The 25,804-nt window shown below is 43.2% G+C and overlaps 1 protein-coding gene across 1 annotated transcript; it reads left to right on the top strand.

Moving 5' to 3' along the window:
- Positions 1 to 709: 709 nt before the first annotated feature.
- LOC115365740 (girdin-like) lies at positions 710 to 25,782 on the top strand. Its single transcript, XM_030060881.1, has 28 exons — positions 710 to 1,224; positions 1,350 to 1,441; positions 3,200 to 3,305; positions 5,268 to 5,337; positions 6,528 to 6,586; positions 6,783 to 6,866; positions 7,308 to 7,448; positions 9,550 to 9,728; positions 11,053 to 11,134; positions 11,785 to 11,943; positions 12,770 to 12,916; positions 13,105 to 13,249; positions 14,080 to 14,742; positions 14,838 to 15,043; positions 15,128 to 15,322; positions 16,199 to 16,329; positions 16,485 to 16,626; positions 16,778 to 16,951; positions 17,480 to 17,641; positions 17,869 to 18,146; positions 18,407 to 18,550; positions 18,711 to 18,897; positions 19,530 to 19,675; positions 20,586 to 20,678; positions 20,858 to 21,087; positions 22,665 to 22,919; positions 23,135 to 23,200; positions 23,880 to 25,782. Exons 1-28 carry the CDS (start codon positions 1,162 to 1,164, stop codon positions 25,037 to 25,039), a joined length of 5,559 nt encoding a protein of 1,852 aa, XP_029916741.1. The 5' UTR covers positions 710 to 1,161; the 3' UTR covers positions 25,040 to 25,782.
- The last annotated feature ends 22 nt before the right edge of the window (positions 25,783 to 25,804 follow it).

Genomic DNA, 25,804 nt, shown 5'->3' with positions numbered 1-25,804 from the left:
GTTTCTCAAATAAATATTTAAACTCATAGCAGCCTTCACATTATGAAGTGGAGGGCTGTGCACTGCCTGCAGAAACTAATAATTAAAGTTGCATGAGGAGAGGGAAACACGACAACAACAATAAAAAGTTTTCTGAACATACATGACAACTGATTTTATTTTTAGCCCACTGAAGTTTGACTTGTGAAAACAACACTTGGAAATTACATCATTACAATTCACATCATTAAATGCAAGCATAGCCTTTCTTTCTTAGTTTACAAAAAAAACGTCTGTGTCCGCAGTTATACCGGTCAAATTATTTCATGTTTTTTATACAAATCAATAAGTTTTTCATTGACTTAATTAAAGTAATCTCTCAGGGTAGTGACGTGGGTGTGTAACACCAGTGTTGCTTGTGTCGAGGTGAGAAAGAGACACTGCTGCCGACTAGAAGGGGGGGTGCCGTTGTCATGGTAACAGATTTAAGGCAAAGATATTTCAGACCGCTCTATTAGTACTTTTTTTTTTTTTTTTTTTTTTGCTGCTGGTGCTGGTGCAGCGTCTCGGGACTGCTGCCCGAAATAAAGCAGAGAAAAATTTATGTGTTTAATTGTTAAATGTATGGTATGGAAATCGCGACTTTGCATGAAAGTAATGTTTTTTGCTCAACCACTGTCTTTTGATCTATATTTGTAGTGTGTGTGTGTGTGTGTGTGTGTGTGTGTGTGTGTGTGTGTGTGTGTGTGTGTGTGTGTGTGTGTCACGGGCAGGGTGCGCGGTGGAGGGGGTTTGGCGACAGATGCCTTTGCAGCAGAGCACGAAGGATGTGCGCGTCCTATTGCGGCTGAAATGCGGATGGAATTGTTTTTCATCAGCGACTTAGCAACATGTAAACTGTCCCGTTTCAATTCCTGTGGAGCGGAGAGTGAAGTTTGCGCTGAAGACGCCGACTTGTCCATCTTTAACGCAGTGCCGCTGCAGTTGCCGTAGGAAATCTTTAACTAGTTTTAAATGGGATGGATGGGAGAGGATCCCTGTCGAGCCCCAATGCTGCACCTCTCCTGCAGGACGGGTTTACCCGAGAGAAGGAACGCAATGGGCTCATCACAGTCAGTGCTTTTTGTGGTTGAGAGAGCTGGGACGTTTTGCTGAGGATAATCAATCACATCGCTGATAACGATGGAAAGTGGAGTTTTTCTGCCCTATCTGGAGCAGTTTATGCTGAGCCCGCTCGTCACTTGGGTAAGGGATGCAGCGGGATTGATCTGCCACTGATTGTGCTAGATTGCCTTTAGTGGCTGTTTGCCCTTAATTTGGCTGTTTTTACCCTCTCATCGTGTTAAAAGCCTAATCTCTTTGTCATTTAGGTGAAGACATTTGTGGCAAATGATGCGGGCATGCAGTTGGACTTTTCGGAATTACTGGATGGAGTCTTTTTGAATGACATTATGACCCAAATGTGAGTTTTGGCTTGTTTTTAATGACTTGGGTGAGCTGTGCTATTTCCAGTGTACTGATGGATGTTCAGTTTAGCGGCCCATGTCCTGACCCACCTTCATGATTGTAGGCCAGTCCCACAGGAGCTGTCATTAAGATCACTGAGGTCACCAAGGTGCCCAGTAGCCAACCACCTACATGATGTGTTACAGTGCTGATTGTTATTATCACATCTTGGCTGATTTAGTAACTTTAAATTTCTGCCAGTGCTCAAATTTCAGTGGCACTGCTTTTTTTTGTGAACTCTGTTGGGTCACATTGGGTACTGCTTTTTTTTTTTTTTAGAACTGTTCCTTTTCACCTTACATGCCCATTGCAATTGTTGCTGATACAGTATCTAGCCTTTTCTGAGATTCCTATCCGCTCAGTGTCCAGCAGCAACAATGCCAGCTTTGTCACTCTGCACTTACATAAAGGATCCTTGTAGTCTGCCGTTGTCTTTAAATGCTACTTCCTCATGAGTTCCAGGTTAGAGTTTCCCATAAAAGGTCAGAATTAGCATGAATGCATGCTGCACAGACCCCTTTTCAGCTAATAATACCACTTTGGCAGACATCAGCTTGGGTGCAGATAAATAAGGAAGTGGGATAGTAATTCTGTCTGGAAGTGCCCAGTCATGACAGACATCATAGTTATCTTCAAGACACTACTTAAGAGATTATGATTTGTCTGCCTTATGTTCCAAGGGAATTATCATCACCCCTAACAATCACTCTGATAGTCCTCTGGCAGTTTGCAGTGTGACAAAGCTGCTGGGAGCCTTTGTCACATTGCAAGGCTAGAAAGTGACTCAGGCTGCACATTAGGATGGCTTTGACATCCAGGAAGAGGCTGCTGATGTTAAAATGTAATTATATAGTTAGGTGACAATCCAGACTCTGGAGGTATTGTCATAACTGTGTTGACTATGAGTTGTGCGTGTGTGTGTGTGTGTGTGTGTGGGAGAGAGAGAGAGAGAGAGAGAGAGAGAGGATGATCCAATGCTTTTGAGGATAATGCTGTCTGGCCACCCCAGATCTATTCATCCCCCCCATATCCCCAGGGTCACAATAACCAGCTCCGAACGAAAAACAATGCTGTGCTGAGGGGAGGGGAAGAGGGGATAATCTCCTGGATTGGGAGACCCTCTGGGATTAGGGCCTCGCTGCTGGTGTTTAGTGGCAGTGGGACAGATGGTGGGAGAAAGAGGACAAACAGAGGGACAGAGATGGAGAGAAGAGAGAGGCTGACTGACTAACAGCCTGATACACAGGACAGGATCTCTCTCTCTCTCTCTCTCTCTCTCTGTTGCTCTCTCTCTGGTTTTTACACTCATTAAAGACAGGAAAGTAGCCTACATTAAAGCACTGATGATTGATGATTAACATAAAAATTTCTGCTATGTGCCAACAACAAACCAGCATAATCTAGCATATAGCTCTACAGCAGAGTGTAACAAACAGCCCGTCAGTTCAGCTGAGATTTCCCTGGGTATTTGCGTGGAAAGTCTGATACGGCCCCATTTGGCTGACAGCACGCAGGCCAAGAATGACGTCACACCGGCTAAAGTTAGAAATGAATAGAAGCCTGACAGATGTTTTCATCGGGATCCGTAAGCCAAGACTTCAAAATGGGTTGTGATTCTGTAACTCCTCCTTCCACTCCATTCCTGACAAATTGATGTGTTTGAGAACGGCCAAAACGTAGAATGAAATTCTTTCATGGCATTCTCTATCCTCAGAAATCCCTCTGCTACACCTCAGGGTGTCAACAAGGTGAAAAGCGATCCAAGTCAGAGGATCCACAACCTGAGCCTCCTTGTCCGTCAAATCAAGACATATTACCTGGTGAGTTACCAGATGTTCCCTCCCTGAGTTTCCCCACCATAGAATATTTTATCCAAGGTATGTGCTGTTACTCTGGATTCATCAGGTTATGATACCACAATATTTGACTTGGGCTTTAAAATTGAGCCTTGACACTGGAACATGAATGGACACACACACACAGGCACATGCAGCGTAGTTGGTAGCACATCTGTCCTGACACAGTGGCACCGACTTGCATGCAGATCATCTGGCTTTTCTTAACATGCATGCCCTAAATATCAGCCATGTAAACATCTGTGTAATCAGCGCAGGAGCGAGGTTAGCCACCAGCAGCTTGCCACAGTACAGCTGCAGTCAGACCCACAGCCAGATCTTTACAATGACCCAGTTGGAAGCACATAATTTCTCTACTGAACTTGGGATTTTCTTTCTGTGCAGAGCTAATTGAGTACAGTTTGAGCTAAGCTGTCCTCCTGCAGCCGCTACTTGTATTACAATCTTGAAGGAAGCAATTTGAATACGAATTGAAGAATCTGTGTCTTCAGAGTAGCACATTGATGGAGTGATGACTTCCCAACATTTCCATTAACACAGATAAACAGCTTATCTTTACATGATGGTGATTTGTATTAATCTTTAGCTTCTGCTTTAGTTTCCATGCTCGTTGTAAACCAGTCACAATTAGGGTACACAAAGCTTCAATGAAGCACAATCACAGAACAGTTCTTTAGCCTGGCTACAGACAGTTCACTCTAATCTCATTTAAGTGGACTGCAAACCCAAGAAATTGATAGGAGGGAAAAGAGACCGCATTCAATTATGCCAAAGCCTTTCTCTGCAAAAATGAATAAAGAAACTTGAGAAAAATCTCTTTGTTAATTCATTTCACAATCCAATGTAGCTCTTTCTTGAATAGACTGCCATTGTCGATATCAATTGGATTCTTTGGCAGAACTCTTGCAGAAAAAGTGGCCGATGTAGGGAGGCTCTTGTATCATGGAAATTGCTGTTGGCACTTGAAAATCTTTTAACTGCAATATCGGTGATTTCCATGTCGCTGAATGATTACATGCTCCTGCAGGGACTTAAAAAACTGTGGCACCCTTCTGAAAGTGGATTAGCTCAAGAAGCATGGCGGTCAAGCTGATAAAAACATTCACTAATATTATTTTTGGAAAAGCTGACATTTTGGACATATGAGGTTTTCATTTGACAACCAACTTGTTTGTGTGAGAGGCTTGTTTTTGAAACCTATTTCCATTTGGTCAGCTTTGGGAATGAAATGCTTGTATCTTATTTTGCACCCTGCTCTATTTGCAAAACAAGTTTCCTTATCGAGCACCTTGACAGTCGAGAGTCGTGCTCTCAGTGCTGCACTCGAGAATCAGACGTAAGCTGGGAAAGGAGAGGAAGCTGTAGGAGTCGGTCTGGTCAGCTGAACATTCCCTAATGGGAACGGGGTGGCAGTCAATGGAAAATGTGACTGCTGGTGCAGTCTGGCTTCATTGCATCTAAAAGCTGAATGACCCTACTCAAATGCAGCTTTCTTCTCACTTGGGAACTAGTAATAGTTTCCTGAACATGAGAGGGTCTCTATTTCTCATGAGGAACTATTAAGAATCATTATTTTCCTTCAGACATGCACACACACACACACACACACACACACACACACACAGGCCACATACAGTCTGAAAGAAGAGTGCGTGTCCAGGGTTCTGGGGGATTTCACCACTGCACAGGGGAAACTGCCTCTGCCACTTAGCCATTCAGGTCACTCACCATTAGTTGGCTGTGTTTCCACATTTATTTAAGTGGCTTCAATGTGCTATACATACACACATACCCTCTCCTTTCAAATTCCCCTGGCTTCTCCCCAAGAAGTGTTTTTATTCTGTCCTCGTCTCGGTTGGTTGAAATGTGCTTATCTGCCTTTTTCTCGACCCGTCTCTCATTCGCCTCTTTGTTCCTTCTTTGCAGGATAATCTGAGGCAGTTGATCATGATTCCCCTGCCCAACGTGTTGCTGCTTGGCAAGACTCCTTACTGTGGTATGCTTTTTAAAAGGAAAACCAGACAGTATTCTTTCCCTCTCCTCTAAATGATCCGTGTACTCTGCTGTTAGAAGAAGTGCTATGTCAGTATTTGGTCGAAAGTCTGGTAAAAGGCAAAATGCTCATTTTTAAAATCTCTCTCTTTTTTCAAACTTTTCACAATTTAATTTAGATTTTTCTTGCTTTTCACTAACTGCAACTACTAGCTGATGGGAATCTTAGCAGGCATGATCATGTGACCAGTGATTCACCTATGCTTTTCTGGGCGTGTAGGTTCTATGTAGATGATTGGCTTGTTTGACAGTGTGCTCAGCTGCCTTTGTAACGCTACAACATATGTAGTCAAAATCTTGATTTTACAATTCAGCCAATTTAAACCTTAAATCTAAATGAATCAATTTAGTCGATTTATCGGCCAGCCCTATTTGTAGCACTGTTTCCATAGGTAACCTAAAAAGGCTAAGGTTGGGATATATGTAACTGGGACTTGGTGTAGCAGTCAAGATTTAGAAACAGGTCAAAAGAAAATGAAGAGTTTGATTCTAAAATGAGATATGTGCCATTTGAAAAATTATTGATTGCATGAAACTATATCAAATTATTGAATATTGCCATTATCATTATCATTTTGTAATTGCCACAGTACAGAACAAGTGATTCCACCCCACCACCTAAACTGGATATGCAGTGCTTTAGAATGACACCGCTCAAATATTTCCTCGCAGCCCATCGCGGCTGTGTGTTATGTAGTTTTTCCTCAACTGCACACCGTCAGTTTGATGAGCACAGTGGCTTTTGATGGTAAGGCTTTGACAAGCTGTGACCCAAATTCGCCCACTAGCTCCCTATTCAACCTAAATCCATCCAAGCAGTTCTCAGGAGTTTATTCGCTAAGTTTCATATCATAGGTTTATTTTTTCTTCTAAACAGGCTTAATTTTTTTGTGTCATACCTTGACAGTTTCGACTGCTCTCTCTGCAGTCATCATCAGAATGGTTACGTGGTCACATCTGATGATGAGGATGCTGCAGAGACAGCAGTCAAAACTGTCAAGGTATGACACCAAAATGTTAAGCCTGTTTAGAAGAAAAAATAAACCTAAGTTAAATTTGTAGGCAAAATGAACCTATTTAGTAAGTTTCATAACAGTTTCATTTCTCATGAACTTGTTTATTTTCTCCCTACAGAACAAAGCCTGGAGGAAATGAGGAAGCTTTTGCTGATGCTGTTGGGATGTGCTGTCCAGGTATTCACTGAGCAACTAACATTCAAATCCAACATTTTTAATTTGTTATTTATAGGATACTATGTGTAGGGAATAGGTGGTAGGACATTACTGTGTGATGTTTCTATGTAAAATGATCCCTTTTTTTCACCCCAGAACACAGGCTGTACTAACAAATTCACTGGAGATCTTGATCGTTTTACATCTTCATTTTCAGTGTGAAAAAAAAGAGGAGTACATCGAGAGGATCCAGACGCTTGACTTCGATACAAAGGCAGCCATAGCTGTACATATTCAGGAGGTATCATGTTAAGTTATGCTTGTTAAATCTGTGATTTAGCAGCAACCACAGTAAACAGTGAAAAGTGTTGTAAAAGGTTATCATGGTGAATAGCCTCATGCATGGCAGTATGGAGAATGCATGTAGATTCGAGCATCAAATGTCTTGTGAGCTAAGTTTGTCAGGAGAAATGTAGACTGTAAATTCGAGAGCATATAGCTTTGAAGAAGTGACTACAGGTCACTGTAATCACATCCCACACATCACTTTCTTCATATCTATGTAAGATATAAACAGTTTACTGATATCCACAAGCAACTCTGATACTGCTTCACTGGCACCAGTGATGTGGCATCAAAGATTTATTAGGAATTAAAAGTAGCAAAATACTTGATGTTCCTTGCCCTACTTTGTGCTTCACTGTACTCCTCTGTCCTGACTGAAACTCCCTCTGTGCACCAGTTGACCCATAGTCAGGACAACATGCTGGACCTGCAGTGGTTAGAGGCCAGTGAGCTGCATCCAGATGAACTGGAGGTCATGGCCAGGAACATGGCCCTGCACCTCAGACGCCTCCTGGACCAGAGGGACACTCAGCTGGAGGTACCCATGTCTATTTGCCTGATTGTGTTTTCTTGTTTTTTAACCCTATTTTTTAAGTGTACACCTTTGATCCACCCTGTGCAGCTGCAGTTGTCTCCTGCTGCCCACTGATCAGTAGCTAGGGGTCAAGTGCCTTGCTCAAGGGCACCTCTGTAGAAGGGCACAAGCAGCTGTTGGAGGGATCCATCCACCATTAGAGCTATTCAGCTGACAATGAGTTAAAGGAGAAGAATCTGAAATCTTATCTCATTTTTGGGATAGAAAGACAAGCAGACATCACATACCAAATAAATAAATACCTGTTTTTAAATTGTAAGACCACTGTCTATAGTAAGAGAGTTAGATGAACAACATTGCAGTCTAATAATGAGGTCAGAGGAGGTCGATCAAGTTAGGAACTCAGGTCTACTGCATTTTGAAAACAAGACAAGGTGAGATGTGAACCATGAACCTTCCAGTTCAGAGTATATATAGCATGTGATGGTCATGTTATTGATACAATGGAAGTGAATGAGACTCCAACAGCTCAGCCATTAAAGATTCAGCTATTCACAACAATTAATATGTTGATGAAATTTTATTGTCATTGTAATTTTTATGTTTTCTGAAAGTTTGGACTGCAAATTTGACAAACATGTGTGTTTACATTTGTAAACAATGCCCCTTTTTGCGAGTGACGCACTTTTATGCGCTGAATCAGACATGACTCAAGAACGTGGGAAATGTTTTGCGCAAATTCCTTCAGCTGATTCTGAAATACAGACTTTACTGTCATAGCGCCACCTATGGTTGGAAGTAGAAGCACTTTTAGACATGTGCAAAGACTGCACATAGGAAAAAAATATTGAGTTATAATGAGTTAGAGCTGTTTTTCTCAAAACTAGCATGTAAATCTAATGTAAATGTAAGTCATTTCTGAGTGAATGGTGTGGTATGCTGCCTGAGTTGTGGGTGAGATTTCCAATCGAGCTACAAAGGTTGGTCGCTGTGGGTCTTATAGTTTCAGAGATTCAGATATTTTTACAGGTGAAGAATGGAAAGAATCAGTCATACAAGCAATCATACCTTTTTAATTTACTTTGCATAAAAATATGCCTTGGTAATTTTTGATACGAGCCAAGCCTTTTTTTCTTCTAGTGCACATGACACTCACAGACCCCCAAAAATTTAGCAAATCTGACAGATTTTATAAGACATCGTCCCCAACTGAGAATACTTCTGTTGTCAGATATGACTATGTATTTGAGTTAGGGGGTTAATTACACATCTATACCAGGGCTGTGCAATTTAAGCAGCTAGTGGGCTGAATTTCACTTGGGGTTCATGGGCAACACAGAATAATTTGTCCATGAATGGCTACAGGTGACTCTCACAGTATGATATTAATAGATCTATTACTGAATGAAATAAAACAGTCATGTGCATTTCTCCCTCTATTTTAATGCTATCATAATAATCAGTTAGAGACAGCAGCTGTGCAGATAGGGCTACAAAGCTTGATCCAAAAGTGCAAAGATTACATCTAGCACCCAAGGAGATGTGGTGTTTTTTCAGACAGGCCCACATCTATAAAGATAGAAAACAGGTTAAATATAGCAAAACAATATCCATTAGACTAACAGTAGCCTAAGTAGGTCTGTAGCCTCCGTTAATTTATTCATCCTAGGCTATCACTGATGCCAGCCTAATATACTCACAGCCTCTTGCAGGCCATAAAAAAAATCAAAAGAGGCTGCTAGCTGAATAGGCCTAATTGCTACTGTGGTGAGGGAGGTAAAAATAGGAAATGTGAAAGTGGAGAACAAAAGAAACGTTCTTATCCTTAATTTTGCTAAACCTTATTCTGCTGAGGACCCCCGTAAAGCCTCCTCAGGACCGTTGGTCATCCCTGGACCGTGCTATTTATGCCCCTCATTTTGGCATAAATATGTACAAGTACTGCACAGAGTGGGGACAGAGTTGCAGTGCCCCTCAGGCAGCTCATTGTTCTTCAGCATGTTTCATCATGGTTCTTCTATGAATGCATACATATTGAGGGCAAACTGATGGATTAAGGGTCACCTGTAACCTGCTGTACACCTTTATCTCTTCCTTTCTGCAGACTATAACAGAGCTAATGCAGGAAAGAGAGGGTGTAGTTAGCCCACTCAGCAGCCCATCCAGCCCCCACTCCGCCAGCTACTGTCCCAGCATGCAGCAGCAGCAGGCGGGGGCCCAACAGCACCTGGCAGTGGAGCTAGCTGACTCCAAGGCTAAGATCAGACGCCTCAGACAAGAGCTGTGAGTACTGACCGGACAGTTCAGACCAGAGGAGAGCTTGGAGCCTCCGTGCTTGTTGTGTCACCGACAAGAATACAGGCTTTTTCAAGTACCTGTCATTAAAAGCCTCATATAACGCTAAGTTGGGTTTTAAATACTTGCGAGCTTGGTTTTGAATTAGAATTAATGCTCCACTTCTGATAGCACTTGGAGAGTGTTGAATGATAATACAACATCGCCTCAAGCTCAAAATACTTCAAATACCCACACTGGGATTGAACTTTCTGAAGATCCCAGTTAACTACTTGAATATAGACATTCCCAGTGTAAATGTTTGTTGGGTTCAACATCGTCTGTTAGTATGGAATAAATTTCACTGCAGGGAGGTGATGGGGAGGAAGCTGGGATAGCAGCTCTGGGGAATTGCCAGAAGAGAGAAGAGGAGAGAGAGAGAGAGAGAGAGAACAAGAGAGGAAAAGAGTGTGTGTGAGAGAGAGAGAGAGGGAGAGAGAGATAAAGAGATGAAGCCTGATACTACAGGATAAGAGATGCCCAGAGGGGGTTTGGCCCACATTATTGCCTGCCTTGGCAAGTCCCATGGTCCTTCACTGCCAATGACCCACATTGGCTTTGCATTTCTACGCATACTGCATGCGCATTCTCTCACACATGCACTTAAATACATGCACATTCACACACACACACACACACACACACACACACACACACACACACACACACACACTAACCCTTATCTGATCAAGACCTTGATTGCCATCTCTGCTCTCCATCCCCAACTAGTCTGTTGTACAGTTCACTCTCGTTCGGATGTTCAGATTTACTGCCTCCTGCCTTTGAGCAAACACAATATCATATAAAGCAATCAACTATGGCATGACTTTGCATTTTTGAATGGCATCAAACACTGCCTTTATGCATGTCTAAAGCTGATGCCTCCCGCCAAAGGCACTGCATTTTTGAAGTGATGAATTTACAATAGGGAGAAACAACATGGATAAAAAGAGGGTTTTTACCCTCTGGGGACTGAAAGATGAGGTCATGCATGGGTTTGTCGAAAACAGGATAGGAGGCTGAGGAGTCTGTACTTCTGAATGAGGGTTCCTGCTGCAATCAAGTGTGTCTGTGTGGGAGTGTGTTTGTAGTAACGGTAGCAACATGAGCCCACCTGCCCTCTTGCATTTGCCATTTAGTGTTTGTGTTTTGTTGTATTTATGATGGAATGGGAAGGGCAGGTGTGTAATTGGGCATAAATATGTACAAGTGCTGCACAGTGTGTACTAACCTACCCGCTTTCCTCTCTCTGTATCCACCCGACTTCCGCCAGAGAGGAGAAGAGTGAGCAGATACTGGACTGCAGACATGAGCTGGAGAACATGGAGTCAGAGCTGAAAAGGATCCAGCAGGAGGTTCGAACTGAGTGTAAAAAAGAATATCAAAATAACGTCTGCCTCACTCCAGCATTGACACACAGTAACCTCCCAACCGCTCTGCATTGGAGATTATACAGATTAATGCACACTATACTTTACTGCAGAGCAAGGCTTAGCAATAGCGAATTTAAACCCCTGTACTCTGACCTTGGCTCTGAGATACAGCTAAAGCTCCCATGGACAGCAGATCTCACACTGTATTCTGTGTTTAAGTCTTGTGACTTGGATCAGCTGCATCAGTTAGCATAGTTAGATGTCACAAACAAACACCAAGCATTGTCTATTTATTGAGTGGCAAACACTGGGATGCACACACGCTTTAAACCTGGAATAAAAAGTAGATACACTGGTGTGCACATACGCCCTTTCCACTTGTGCAAGTGTCAGCAAGGTGTGTTACAGTAACACAGTTAATTTAAATAGCTTGTTAAGACATCACATAGTCTCTTAAATGAACAAAAGACAGGTTCAGCACTGGTTGAATACACCTGCCTGCATCAGCATTCAATCATTGTAATATTTAGAGACTCTAGATCAAGACCAGCTCACCTTTTCCCACACTGCTACTTGTGCTTTGATTTGAACTTTGACTTCTGCTCTTAACATCGTCTCTGCACCTGCATCAGAACTCCCAGCTGCTGGTGGACGCCCGTGCTGCCCGCACCTACCGCGACGAGCTGGACGCCCTGAGAGAGAGAGCCATCAAGGCAGACAAGCTGGAGAGTGAAGTGGGACGCTACAGGGAGAAACTGCACAAGATGGAGTTTTTTAAAGCCAAAGTGGAGGTAAAAGCATTCAGTTTCACCCATAAATTCTGAGACTAGGATGCTGATTATGTAATCTTGAAACTTGTGAAATCAGTACACGCTTTGATGCAACAACTAGATGTTAATGAATTTCTTAATTATTTATTGGAGCATTTACTTATCCTCCTGGATAATAAAAATCCATCACTAGAATTAAAACAAAATTGAGATTTTACAGCTCTTTGTCCTCATGAGTTTATGGTGTTTCATTGTTGCTGATTTGAACAATGAACAATAATTACACTTTAAATTCATGTCACTCAAAGTGAGAGACCTCATGCATTGTACACATGCACTGTACATCCAATATCAAAGTAACAAAGGAAGGGAAAAAACTGAGATTACTTTATAATAATCCAATGTGTGACAAGAAAGGTCTACCTTTTCATAGTCAAAATATTCATTTCTAGTAGATCACATTCAAAAAGTATGGAAATTCAAAAGAGAAGTTTCATATGAGCAGGCTGAATAGTTCTTTATCAACCAGAGAAAAGAATTGTGAGATTTGTGTAAAAAGTTGCAGCTGAGGTGTGAACATTTATTGTGAAAGTTGAATTTTCACGATACTGGAGCTTTTCCATTTATTTCTCAATAAACAACAAAAATGATTTTTGGAAAATCATTCTCTGGAGTGCCGCAGACTTTGATGAAGTTTGATGCGGCACTTGACTGTTATAAGGGAGTGAAGTCTCTCACCCTGGAGCTGCATTAGTCTCTTGATGTTCACATCACCATGGTGACAGCAGCGTGGGAAGGAAAATATGTAGGTCTATATAAATCCTAAATGTGTTTTTGTGCATCTTAGGAGCTAAAGGAGGATAATCGGGTGCTACAGGAGACCAAGGAGGTGCTGGAGGATCAGGTGGCAGGCTGGAGGGCGCGCTCTGATAAAATCCACCAGCTAGAGAAGCAGAGCCTGCTGCTTAAAGCCCGGGTCCATGAAATGGAGCAGGTCATACATGTGCACAGAATCAAGGATAGAATATAATTATAGTATTGAAGTATGCAGAAGTCAATTATGATTAAGTGTCTTAAGGGACAGAGAAAGGCTTGCAGTGAAGTGCTCATATGTGTTAGTAGTAGTCTCCATTAATACATTGTTGACTCCTCCTCTCTCATGCATCCGTGTCTCCCCTTCAGGAGAAGGAGGCAGATCGGAGGCGCATAGAGGAGCTGCAAGAGGAGAATCTGGTCCTGTGTCTGGCCCAGAGGAGGAGCATGGAGGAGTCCCAACACCTGGGCTGGGAGTTAGAGCAGCTCTCCAAGACCACAGAGAACTCTCAGGGTAAGATCTGGTGGTGGGTGGATAGACTTCTTGCAGCTGTTAGCTGGGCTCACCCACTTAAAAGACTGTCTGAGTCATCTGTCATTCAACATTCAAAAATGGGTTATCTGCCGGAACTACAGCCTGTTTGTGTTTGACTGAACGTGCTCATTCAGTGTCTCAGTCTGTCCACCTCAAGTTTTCACCTGGTTTGGATGGAAAGTAGCCATGGGACCTTGATACGATACAGTTCCGAATACTTTGGGTGCAAATCCAATATGTATTGTAATTCTGTAATTCTGACTGAAATTCTATATTCTAAGTATTTTGATTCGAAATTATGATTTGGGAGAAAAAATGTAAACACTGAACTATGGAAAACAGATTAATCATATTTTGAAACACAATGTATATCTTAAGCAAGTTGTTAAATTCACTTTGAGCTTTGAATTTTCATTGCAGGCTTCAACATAGGAAGTGACCAGAAAAACAAAACAAACAAACAAAAAAAAAATGCGTGGTGTTTTTTCTTGTGTAATCTCAAACAAATGGGAAAGCATATTAAAGTGCGGACCTGGAAGTACATTCTTCTCTGAACAGGCCCCACAGCCATCTGTTGGATTCTAAGGTGTGATATTTTTTACATGCTGAGTAATATAAAAGTGTGCCTTAATATGCCATATGAAGACAAAATATCAATTCAAGGCCAGCATGGCAATATAAAAATCTTCCAAAAAAACAAAACAAACAAAAAAAACAATACTACTACTACTACCACAAACAATAATCACAATCTGTAACTGAATCGACATCCCTAATGGAAAGCATATTGTCATCATGTTTGTGTATAGGCCAGCAGACCCTGAGTGAGGAGGTGAGTGAGAGGACTCGCAGCCGGATGCTCAAGCTGGAGAAGGAGAATCAAAGCCTGCTGAGGATAATTGAGGAGCTCAGAGCCGCCTCTGTTAACAACAGCCCACAGCACATCCATAACCACCACCAAGAACACAACCACGTCTGCCAGGGGATCTGTGGCCCCAATAGCTGTACCTCATCAGCGGAACAACCCGGGGGTGTCCAAAACTCCCACTCCGATTTAGAGAACAGCGCCAATGCTTTGCTGTCCAATACAGTAACGCAGGAAATTATCAGTGGAGATTCAAAATGCTATCAGGGATCCCATGTAGAGGAGTTGGAAGGAGTCGAGTGTGAGACTGTCTCAGACCTTCATGATCAGGAGAAGGGACAGCTAGAGGATGGGAGTGTGGAGCATTTGAAAGAACTGATGTCCGATCTGGAAGTATTACAGAACAGTCATAATAGGCTGCGTTGCGTTGTCGGATCTCGTGATCACTCCCCTGGCTCGAAGAGCAGCAGCCCCTACCGTGACAGCATCATCACAGGTCTGCCAACCCGCTCCTCCTACGCCAGCAAGCACACGGAGCGACTGGAGGCCAAATGCAGGGCCTTGGACACAGAGAATCAACGCCTACAGGCTTCCCTTGATAATACAGGTAGCGTCTGTCGTTTCATTATGCACCGACAAATGTATCCAGATTATTACTGGCTCCCCAAATCCTCACTTTTTCCTCCTTCTCCACCTCTGTAGATCGAAAGCTCCAGCGCCTCGAGGCAGAGGTTCAGGAGCTGGAGGCTGAGAACCAGAGTCTTCAGGCCAGCCTGGAGGAACTTCGCATCTCATCACGACGCTTGGAGCAGCTGGAAGTAGAGAAGCAGAGCCTTGAGCAGGAGAGCTCAACTCTGGAAAGGGACAAGAGGCAGCTAGAGAAAGAGAATCGACGACTTCGCCAGCAGGTAGGCTCGTGGTGATGGCTGATGGGAGGTGCTTATCTTCTGACTGCTTTTCTGTGACGACTGTTCTGCTCTCCTGTGTCTCAGGCTGAAATCCAGGAGGCCACCTTGGACAGCAGCAATGTCCATACTGCCACCCTGGAAAGGGAGATTCGCTTTTTAGGAAAGGAGGTGGAGGGGTTGAGGGAGACAGCCGAGAGGGTCAAAGTCCTGGAGAGAGAAAACAGGGAACTGACCAAGCAAGGTGCCATTGACCAGAGGACCCTGTCCACCCTGAGAGAGGTGAGGGGAAGAAGGCAATGACTCCATGTAGCTCACTATTACTGAATAAATCATAAAACTCATAAAAACACACATATATGCTGAGACCATTACTTACCAACTTAAAGAACTGACTGCAAAGTAAATACCAAAAATGTACTTTAAACAAACTGATTACTTCAAACTAATCAAATAGAATACAAAGAGTAAATAAGATCCTTGGCAGGGGAGTGGGGGTGGGACTTTTTCCATCTGCAACTCAGATTGCACTCAGGAAGTTTGAACATTTAAAGTTCTGAAAATAATAAATATGTTGTTTTGCATCACCCTGGTAAGTGATAATAATCAAACCAGAGCATAGTTATTTGTTGTATCTGTTGTAAATGATAGTGGATAGTGTCATTCAGTTTCATGTCCTCATATTAAAAAAAAATAATAATAATAAAATAAAATAAAGAACAATTGTCAGTTAAATGTAGGTTATACGAATTGTTACATTTTGGGTTACAAATTGATGTGGCTTGGTAAAAGTTTCAAACAAACTTCTGTGAACGGAGTAGCCCATGCTTGCAAAGCTCAATACACTTCCCCTGCCTCTATTCAGGGGAAGTACTAGATATGTGGGTTTTCAACCTTTCACCTAAATATGAAAGTTACAAATAAAGCAACTGATCATCATCAGAGCCCATGCTTTTGAAATCATTTCCTGACCTTGAAGGAACCTTCAATCTGAAATTACCGGTGTCAGTAAAAACTCCATTTGAGTTCATACGATCACCAAAACAATTAGTAAGCAGGTAAGCAGGTTCTGTTTGTTTACCATTTCAAAAAAGAATCACCAACAGCTATCGCTAGACAACGGATGCAGCATAATCTAAGTATACTGTCCATCTGTAGGAGCTGGTGAATGAGAAGCTGCGGAGCCAGCAGAGAGACAATGAACTTGAGAGGCTGGCCCATGAGCAGGAGATGAGGGTCTTAAACCAGGACAGCGCAAAGCAGGCTGACCAGGACGCAGCGGACAACAGGTGCTTTCATACAGCTTCAACTTAACACAACGGACAGTATAATTTAACTTTAATGCCATATTCTGGTGTTTCCATCAGGTAGCTGCCAAGGTAAATGTGTCATGAAAAGATCACATATACAAGCTATATAATAAAACCCTCGTTCCTCCATGCAGCAGGTTCAGGATGCTGGAGTCAGAGTTGGAGATGTCTCTGAAGAGGTCGCTCCAGATCAAAGAGGACAAGATGGCCGCCCTAGAGGCTCGTCTGCAGGAGTCGTCTGCCCTGAACCAGCAGCTGCGTCAGGAGCTCAAGACTGTAAGTCCTATCATTAATTTCAGCGTTGCAGGCTCTTTAGATTCAGTTATAAGGGAAAACTACTATGACGTGAATCTGCTGTATTTGAGAGGAATGTTTTTGGAATGAGCAAAGCTAATATTTGACCTTGGACCTTGGACCTCTCACACAGGTAAAGCTGAACTATGAGGCTTTGCAGCAGAGAGAGGAGGAGGAGCGGGTAGCATCAAGCCCCACCCCTCCTAGAGAGACAGGCAAGGCAGTGAGCGAATGGCTGCGTGAGAGCCAGCAGGCCACCAAGGAGCTGCTGAAGGTCAAGGACCGCCTCATTGAAGTGGAGAGGAATGTAAGTGGATGGCCTCTATTGAATGTGCAATACGTTGGAAGAATGATGAATGCCACTCGGTTGTCAAAAGAATAGAACTTTGAAATGCCTCAGGAGTTCAGGACAACTCTTTAACACCATCATAACCCAACAAATAATTCAAGACAGGCTATTCAAGACAGGTATTTAAAAGTGTCCTGTCAATTCTATGGAGTATTAGTCTTGGCATAAAGCGGAGGGGTATTATCCTTCCTTAGCTTTATCCTTAACATTAGTAAACAAAGTGGTGTGCCCTCCCACTGGAAATTGCATGGTCTGTCTTTAACATGACGACTGTCCTTTCAGATGCAGACTAAATTTTAATAGACCACAGAGTGTCCTATCCCATGATCTACTTCCTTTTCTTCATGTTCTCGTTCTTCTTGCAAATACTTTCTACAGTAATCAGAATAGTTAACTCACTGTTTGAAAAAATATTGACACAGCTGAACATTTTAGATTTTATCTTATATTACTTATCTTGCACCTTTCTTTCCCTCTCCTGTGCAGAATGCCACGCTCGAGGCCGAGCGGCAGGCTCTGCAGGTCCAGCTGAAGCAGCTGGAGAGCCAGTCTGACAGCCAGCAGGCTCAGATCCTTGCCCTGCAGAGACAGACTGCATCACTACAGGAGAACAACACCACCCTGCAGACACACAATGCTAACCTACAGGTACTATGATAACACATGTACTCACTACACACTTGAGTACACTTAACTAAACAGCTGCTGGGCTCTCATATATTCCTTTAAGATTTCTGTCAAGCCTTGCATTGAGATATGCATTAAGACAGACCATCCTGAAATCATTTTCACAGCGCATCACTTTGCAACATGATTAACTGCTCTAGATGTCTTGTGTGACACTAACACCCAATCAACTGAACCCCTTTCTTCAGGTGGAGAAATCCACTCTGAACTCCCAGAGTGCTTCTCTCCTGGCCCAGAATGCTCAGCTGCAGCGCCAGCAGTCCGGGACAGAGAGCGAGCGGGACAGCGCTGTACAGGATCGTGAGGAGCTGCGTTCTGTCCATGAGCAGCTGCTGCGCGACCATGAGCGCCTGGCGGCACTGCATGAGCGGCAGGCCATGGAGTATGAAGCGCTGATGGGCAAGCATGGCTGTTTGAAGAACGCCCACCGCACACTGGAGCTGGAGCACCGCACCCTGCAGGACAGGTGGGGGGAAGGACAGATAGGGCTGAATGATATGGTAAAAAAAATCATGTTGTGATTAATTTGACAGATATTGTAATAGGGATATGATTTACCATTTTAATAGGAATGATAATTGCATAATGCTGTAAAAACTGTTCTTAAAATGAACAAAATCTGGTCATTATCCATAGACTATCAACCCATGTACTTTAAATATGCATGTGCACATCTATACATGTTTATGTGTGTGTTTGCATGTGTGTGTGTGTGGGTGCTTTTAGGTACAACACTCTGCTGCAGCAGCGGACCAAGCTGGAAGACCTGGAGAAAGCCCTGAAGGAGGAGCAGGAGAAGATGGCTCTGGAGAAAGAGCAGCACAGGAAAACCACCGCTGAGTGCCACCGGCTCCGAGATGAGAAGGACTGGTGAGGAAGAACGAGTAGACATGCATGCACACTCACACACATACACACACACACACACACACACACAGAGTAACGCACGCATGTGGAGGCATACATGCTGTCTCACACTCTTGCACAAAAATGCACATGTATACACTTTCTCAAACTGTCATTTGTCAAGGCTAAACCAGACGTACCGCCAGCTTCTGAAGGACAACGAGGAGCTGTCGGCTGATCACAAGCAGCTCAAGAGCCAGTTGAACGAGGCCAAGCTGGAGCACACCTGGCTGGAGGCCGACTTCTCCAAGCTGAAGAAGGAGTATCAGCAGCTGGATATCACCTCCACAAAGCTCACAAACCAGTGTGAGGTATGGACGTCAGTGTGGAATTGCCATGTTAAGGAGCATTTTAGCTACACTATTCTTTTTTTTTTTTTTTTCAAATATCAGAGCAATGGCAAAAAAACCCAAAATTATTAATGATACTGTACACTCAGCTACTTGCCTTGCTGCTGAAGTTAACATTCATAACTAAACTGTTATCAAACCTAGCTCATAGGATATGCAAACTCTGTGGAAAAAAAGTTTTTGAAGAATTAGGATTAAAGTTAAATTTTCACAATAATACAGTATTTATATATTTTAAGTACAAAGTCAGAAATCTGATATATCTGATATATATAAGTCACAGCTGCAAAAAAGAAAAAAATAGAATAACTCATCAGTTCTGAGTTATAAAGTCAATGTTTTATGTGTCAGGAGTGTGAATCTCACTGTTATGGAGGGCACTGTTGAATCTGTCTTCTTCACAAGTGCCAGCAACATGAAACCCATTAGGACTCCAACACAAATGGCTGTTATCTCTGACTCGGGCTTCTCTGCATAGACACAATTTACCAAGTTTGTGCTTCAGAAATTGCACTTTATTATCACTGTGTCTTTGCGGCTGTGTGCATATATGTGTTTGTTGATGTGTGCTGCCATGTCTGTGTGACACTCAGCTGCTGGGCCAGTTAAAGGGCAACCTGGAGGAGGAGAACCGCCACCTGCTCAGCCAGATTCAGACCCTGATGCTGCAGAACCGAACCCTGCTGGAGCAGACGATGGAGAGCAAGGATCTGTTTCACGTTGAGCAGAGACAGTACATGTAAACAAACATCAACAAACATACAGTAATCTGTTGCTAAGCTGTGGTGAAAGGCTAGTATTGATATAGAGGGGCTATCTAGGGCTGTATAGCTGATAGAGGCACGAACAATCCTTTTAGATCTAAAAGTACCATGGAATTAATTCCCATCATTTTAGTCTGGTAGCAGACAGTAGAAAAATACAAAAACATGACAAAAAATTATGATAATGTAAGGTAGTGTCAATTCAAATTTTATTATTGAGTTAAAACATAGCTATAAAAGTGGACAATGCCGTGATGTGTGCAAAGCGTCATTGCACCAAAGCACAAATCGTCACAACATGACTATTTAGGGCACTCAAAATACCACAGTGTTCACCAGGCATGCCCAAAACAGCTGTGGGATCAGGCTGGCCATGGATTATTGATGTTGTCTGACATTACTGCTCAGCCAGATTTAAAAAAAAAAAAAAAAAAAAAAAACTTTACTGACCTAAAATTCCTAGGCTGTGTGTGTCTGTGCCAGTGTCAGGACCGGCCTGCATTGAGTAAACCTCCCACAATCTGCAGTGTGTGTGAGAATCATAGAAGTTCAGTTGGTTAGTTTGGGTATTAATTGATTAGATCACTAATAAATTAATAAGATTGGGTACCATTAAATTGAATGGGTAGAACCCATTCAATTTCTGTGATGAGAAAAATTTAGCAAGTTGTAGCTCTTTCCTGACCAACCGCTGTGCTTAGTCTGAAATAAGGCAGTTTAGTCTCTCTACATATGTATTATCTGAGGACATAAAAATATTTTTATTCAAGCACAAGTTATTTAATTTAATTATTGATTAATAAAACTAACCTCAAACCTCCCTTCCTCTGTCACTCTCTCCTTCTCTTTCTCTCTATCTTTTTCACCATGTCTTTTTCTGCTCAGTGACAAGCTGAATGAGCTGAGGAGGCAGAAAGAAAAGCTAGAGGAAAAGATCATGGACCAGTACAAGTTCTACGACCCCTCACCTCCTCGCAAGTCAGTGCCTATAATAGTGATGAATATTACTTTTACTACTACAGCTGTGGCACATCTCATCTCCATTCTTCTCTGTGTCTCTCTGTGTTCAGCTCGTCCACAGCTACTAGCCTGTTTTGTAATTTGCCTCCCATTCTGTTGTGACTTCTCTTTCCTCTTTTGTATCTGTCCTTCCCAAGGCGTGGGAACTGGATCACTCTGAAACTGAAGAAGTTGATGAAATCCAGTAGCCGCGAGCAGGGACTCGAACGCTCCCTGCAGTCCCCAACACCTACACACTCGGGCTCCTGTGATGGCATCGGAGGGCCAATACAGGGCCAGGACAACAGCTCTTTCATCAGTTCAGATGGCTCTGGAGGCTCAGCCGCCGCCTCAGCAGCTGATACCCTCTCTCCCCGCCGTCACAGCAGTGAGTATGACCTTCATGGCCTCTGCAGTCCATCTCACACTGGCCTGGCAGGAAGGGACTTTCTAATTCACCAAAGGCACTCCATTGCCGTAGAGGCTGTAAACATGGAAGTAACAGCTTGGCCCTTCCTCCCACCAAGACCACAGTCAGAGGCAGGTCAGAGAGATCTTGGAGGAGCGTGCTCGTGCCGGGCTGCCCCTCAGCCTGTAGCCACTGGGCAAGGAACGAAATTGATCTCTCAATTTTCCCCTTTTAACTGGATAAAAAAGTTCCCTACCTTGTCATTGTCCAAGGGTACCACTGAGGTTAAATAAAAGTCTTTAAAGGTAAACTTGTTTTAGCACTGTGTGAATGTGGGCTTCTTCATGTGGTGCTATCTATTGTACACAGCCTTTTCTGGACAGGGAATGCAGCAAACGTATGTGTGTCACTTTATAAAATGTAAACAAAAAGTGGAGGTATGCATATGTGTCTCCAGTAAACACGAGTCCAGGGTGTATCCGAAAATATGCAGGTATTGCATTGCATACAGCACTTTGAAAAGCAGGCATATGCTTTATGCATCATGTCTAAAAGTGTCAGTGTCCCTGATGCATGATGTGTGTGAACACTTCCCACAACAGTCCTGAATATGTCTTCCCTGTGTCATTCTTGTGTGTGTTAACGTGTCCTTTTCACTCCTTCCATCTCTCTTGCCTCCCTTCTTCCCTGCTCCTTCCCTGTTCCTTTCCCGGCCCCACCCACCCTTCCTTCCTTCTTCCCCTTTCTCCTTTCCATCCTGCCTTCCCTTTCTGTCCTTGCACCGTCCCCTCCTTCCCTCCCTCGCCTCTCTGCCTCTCATGTGGTCACATTTGCTGTTAAATAGCTGCACTGAAAATCTTTCCCCGCATGAGGAACAGGCTGAAGGACAGAGACAAAGTCAAGTCCCTCTTCCATCGTTCCATGTGTAAGAAAGACTGTGGTCCAGTGTCTGACTTCATCTTGGCTGTAGCCACCTGCCTTTATTTCCTCCTAACTTGTTTTAATACCATCAATACCTATGCATTTCTTTTTTCAGTTTCATTGATTACCACTGTCATAACACAAAAGTAACCCTAGTCTGGAGTAGACTCATTGACAGCAAGGATGCTTCCCTGCACATGTAAATCAACAAATTTTTAGCAAAGTGCTCATACCTACCTCATTTCACCAGATCAGACCTAAAATAGCAAAATATGTAAATGAATACAGTATCATTTGCAACACAAAGTCACTTCCTAGTAAAGTGGCAGCATTCAAAGTCAGTCTTCCTTATTAGAACAATAGAGGTCAAAGAAATACTGCATTGCAGGAGGACACTGGTGCCGCATGAGCTCTGCCTTACCAGGAGACAACTATAGTCAAAGAGGAAACCACAGATTTATAAGATAATTAGTTGGTCTCCACCATCGTATAGCCTGCTGAAGAAACACCCCACCCTTTCTCCATGTCGTCAATTCCACAGATATAATACCTCATTATATCTATGACCAATTCACCTTTCCACTCCCTCCCTCATCCACTTCCCACTTCTTCCACTCCTTGGTCCGCTCATCCAGCCCTGGGCGACTTGGCATACCCCTCAGCCCCGTCCAAGAAGCGGCAGTGGCCAGGCAGCTCAGAGCAGCTGGAAGTGTCAGAGTTTGATGTGGATGAGGACAGGAAGGACACACTTGTGTCATCCCTTCTTACCTCCTCCATCTTGACCATCCTCCACCATCATCACACCTCTCCGTCATCCGGCCATCTCCACACCACCGCAACCACTGACACCACCGACACTGTTCCAGACATTTCTGAGCTATGGGTGACAGGTAGAAGTATTCATACGCCATTGTTTTGTTTGATGTCATCTCCATTAGCCACACACAATGTAGAGAAGAGCAGAGCAAAGACAACACTCGCATGTGCTTTTCTTGCTTTGTTAGTACTGAAAAGAATGACATGGCATGAATGGCAAGACTATCAATCACTGATACCCATTCAGTGATTTCTCATCATCTGTCCATTGACATGTTTTGCCCCACAGATAAGGATTCCAATGATAGCGCTGTGCCATCTGGTTTAGAGGACAACGACGAGCTGCAGCATCACGGTAAAGTCCTCTGAATACTCATTTAGGGGATTCAGCATGCATGCAGATGTATTACTAGCACAGGAATTATGAGTAAATCCATCAAATTGCAATCATGGCCTTGATTCAGATTAATCTCTATTCCGACAACAGAGGCCATCAACTATCAGAAGAGCTTGACTCTGCTGCCCCCTGTTGATCATTGAGGATCAGTTGATAAGATAAAAGTCCTATCATATTTCAGAAGGTGCAGCAAAATTATGAGAAAAGAGATTATAATGATGAATTTAACTGAATTTTTTAATGTGGGTGTGCTGTGTCAAGCATCACATGCCAAATATCTTATATTTTCTGTTATTTTTTTAAGGATGACAATCATTCACTCTACAGCAAGCTCTCAAAATGGCTGATCCACATCTTAAAAGGATATCAGATTATGTCAGGCTTCTAAACAGTAAATCCAACAGGTATCAGTTCTAGAGAGACATTAAACAGGCATGTATGCATTATGTATTATGCATCATGCATGTATGTATGGTATGCAGTACAATGCATTACATGTACGCAGTATATGGTTTGTAATGTACTATTTTGGAATGAAGTAATATAACTTGTTTCCCACTGTTCACTGTTTTTATGCAAACTGTGGTTGATCTTATTTCATTTTGTCAAATCTTTTATTTCCTGGGTGGTTCTCCAGGGTTGAATGGCGTCCCAAGTCGCGCCCAGAGTGAGAGCAGCGGTGAGTTCAGCCTCAGCCTGGATAATGAGCCCTGGTCAAACGGCAGTAGCCCGGTCCAGCAGCCCCCATCACGCCGCTGCTCCTCCTCTTACCAGCCTCCCAGTGACACCTCCACCCCACGACACACACAGCAGCAGCAGCATTCCACCACTACGCACACCACAAAGGACACAGTCTCCACCAAGGCCTCCACCATCCCCATCGCAAACGCACAGACTTTAAATCTACGATCCACACCAAAACAGAAAGATGCAGGGCTCACACAGGACCTCTGGCCCATTAGAGGCACAAAAAGCATTAGGAGGGGTTCCAACAACAAAACTGCCCGTCGCTCATCAGATTCTGGGGGTGCTCTCAAACTGCCCCAGGGGCTCAATGGGGTGAATTCAGAAGCAGGCTCTAGCAAAGCTGAACCCACCCGATCCTCAGCTTGTTCCCCAATCACAGTGCTGTACGTTCAGGGTAAGTCCTCCTCAGTGTCCGGCTGCCTCAACTGCTTCTCTACCCCTCTGGGGAAAGAGGGGCGACTGAGGGGGCCAAGGTCCCCCAAATCTCTCCCCCGAGCCAGCAGTGTCATTTCCACAGCAGAGGGCTCCTCCCGGCGTTCCAGTGTCAACAGTGACTGCAGGGTGGCAGCCAAGAGTGAGCCACCTGACCAGGTCTCAGAACAGAGTAGCAATCAGGAGGAAACAGCCAATCAGAATGAGCAACAAGACCCAGAGATCAATAATAGTGAGCCTGATCCTATTCCTCCAGTCAAACCTCCCAGAGACCCAGCAGTGGCTGCTACCACAGACCACACCAAATCCACTGTTGAGGAAACACTTTTTGGCTCTTCATTTACTTTCAACTCTGTGTTCTCCAACACAATCTTTAGCGATTCTGTGGTCACCACCACAACCAGCCTGGAAGAGGGCGACAAGACTTTCCTGTGCTTGAATCCGTCTCTGGTGCAAAACATCAGCTGTCCACCTCTGAAGCACGAGCCCACTTACGGCACAGCACAAACATTGCTCAACATGGAAAGTGAGCAGAGCCAGAATGGAGGACATTGCTGCGAAGCTGACAGGGAAGCAACTGGACTGGAGGAGGAGGACAAGCAGTTTGCAATTGCATGAGTGCAGTCACATTGCAGTATTGTTGTGTAATGTAAATAGTACAGTTAGGTGCAAGGCCAGCTGTTTTGTCACACCAACAGAAGCATACAACTTCATTTAAGTCACTCAACACTTATTATCTGTGTATTTTGCAATGGACATCCTAATTATACAACAGTACTTCAAAGGTGCTTTTGAAAACAAAACAAAACAGATGTTTAAATGACTCTATTTTTTCCCTCACTGCTCCAACAGCACCTGTTATTATAACATAGCTCTTTCAGATTATCAGTAAGACTGAAAAATAATTAAGTTATTCACCGTATCATCTTTCTTTTTTCGATTTTTGCACAAGTTCTGCATACTGTAACTTAATGACCTATGGATAGAAAACTTTTTTAATAAATCTTTGCCACACAATAAATGGATTTTTGTGACCCAAGTTAGCATGTTTGCCTAAAGCACATAGACAATCCATTGTTGGTTATACTTGTGTTTGCCAAAACCTTTTTTAGCATTGTGTACGCTTTCTGTTTTCTATTTATGTGTTGACGCCGGAACAATATTTGTTTCTCTTAACTTATATTGTGAATTCCGCGTTTTCCTAGATGTGTAGTCCTAGGCTTTGCGTTGTCTCTTTAAATTTTAATGTAGGCTTGGGGGACAAAGAATGGTCGTCTTATGTTGGCAAATGTGTACATCTTGTAAGACAGAATGCGTACCTGAATGTTATTTTCCCGTGAATAAAGACGCCCTTTATCAAATGTGTGTCTGCGGTGTTGTTAC

This window comes from Myripristis murdjan, chromosome 1, assembly GCF_902150065.1.
Source record: "Myripristis murdjan chromosome 1, fMyrMur1.1, whole genome shotgun sequence".
Taxonomy (NCBI): domain Eukaryota; kingdom Metazoa; phylum Chordata; class Actinopteri; order Holocentriformes; family Holocentridae; genus Myripristis; species Myripristis murdjan.
The sequence above is the reverse complement of the archived record's forward strand: the minus strand, read 5'-3'. Positions and strand labels throughout refer to the sequence as shown.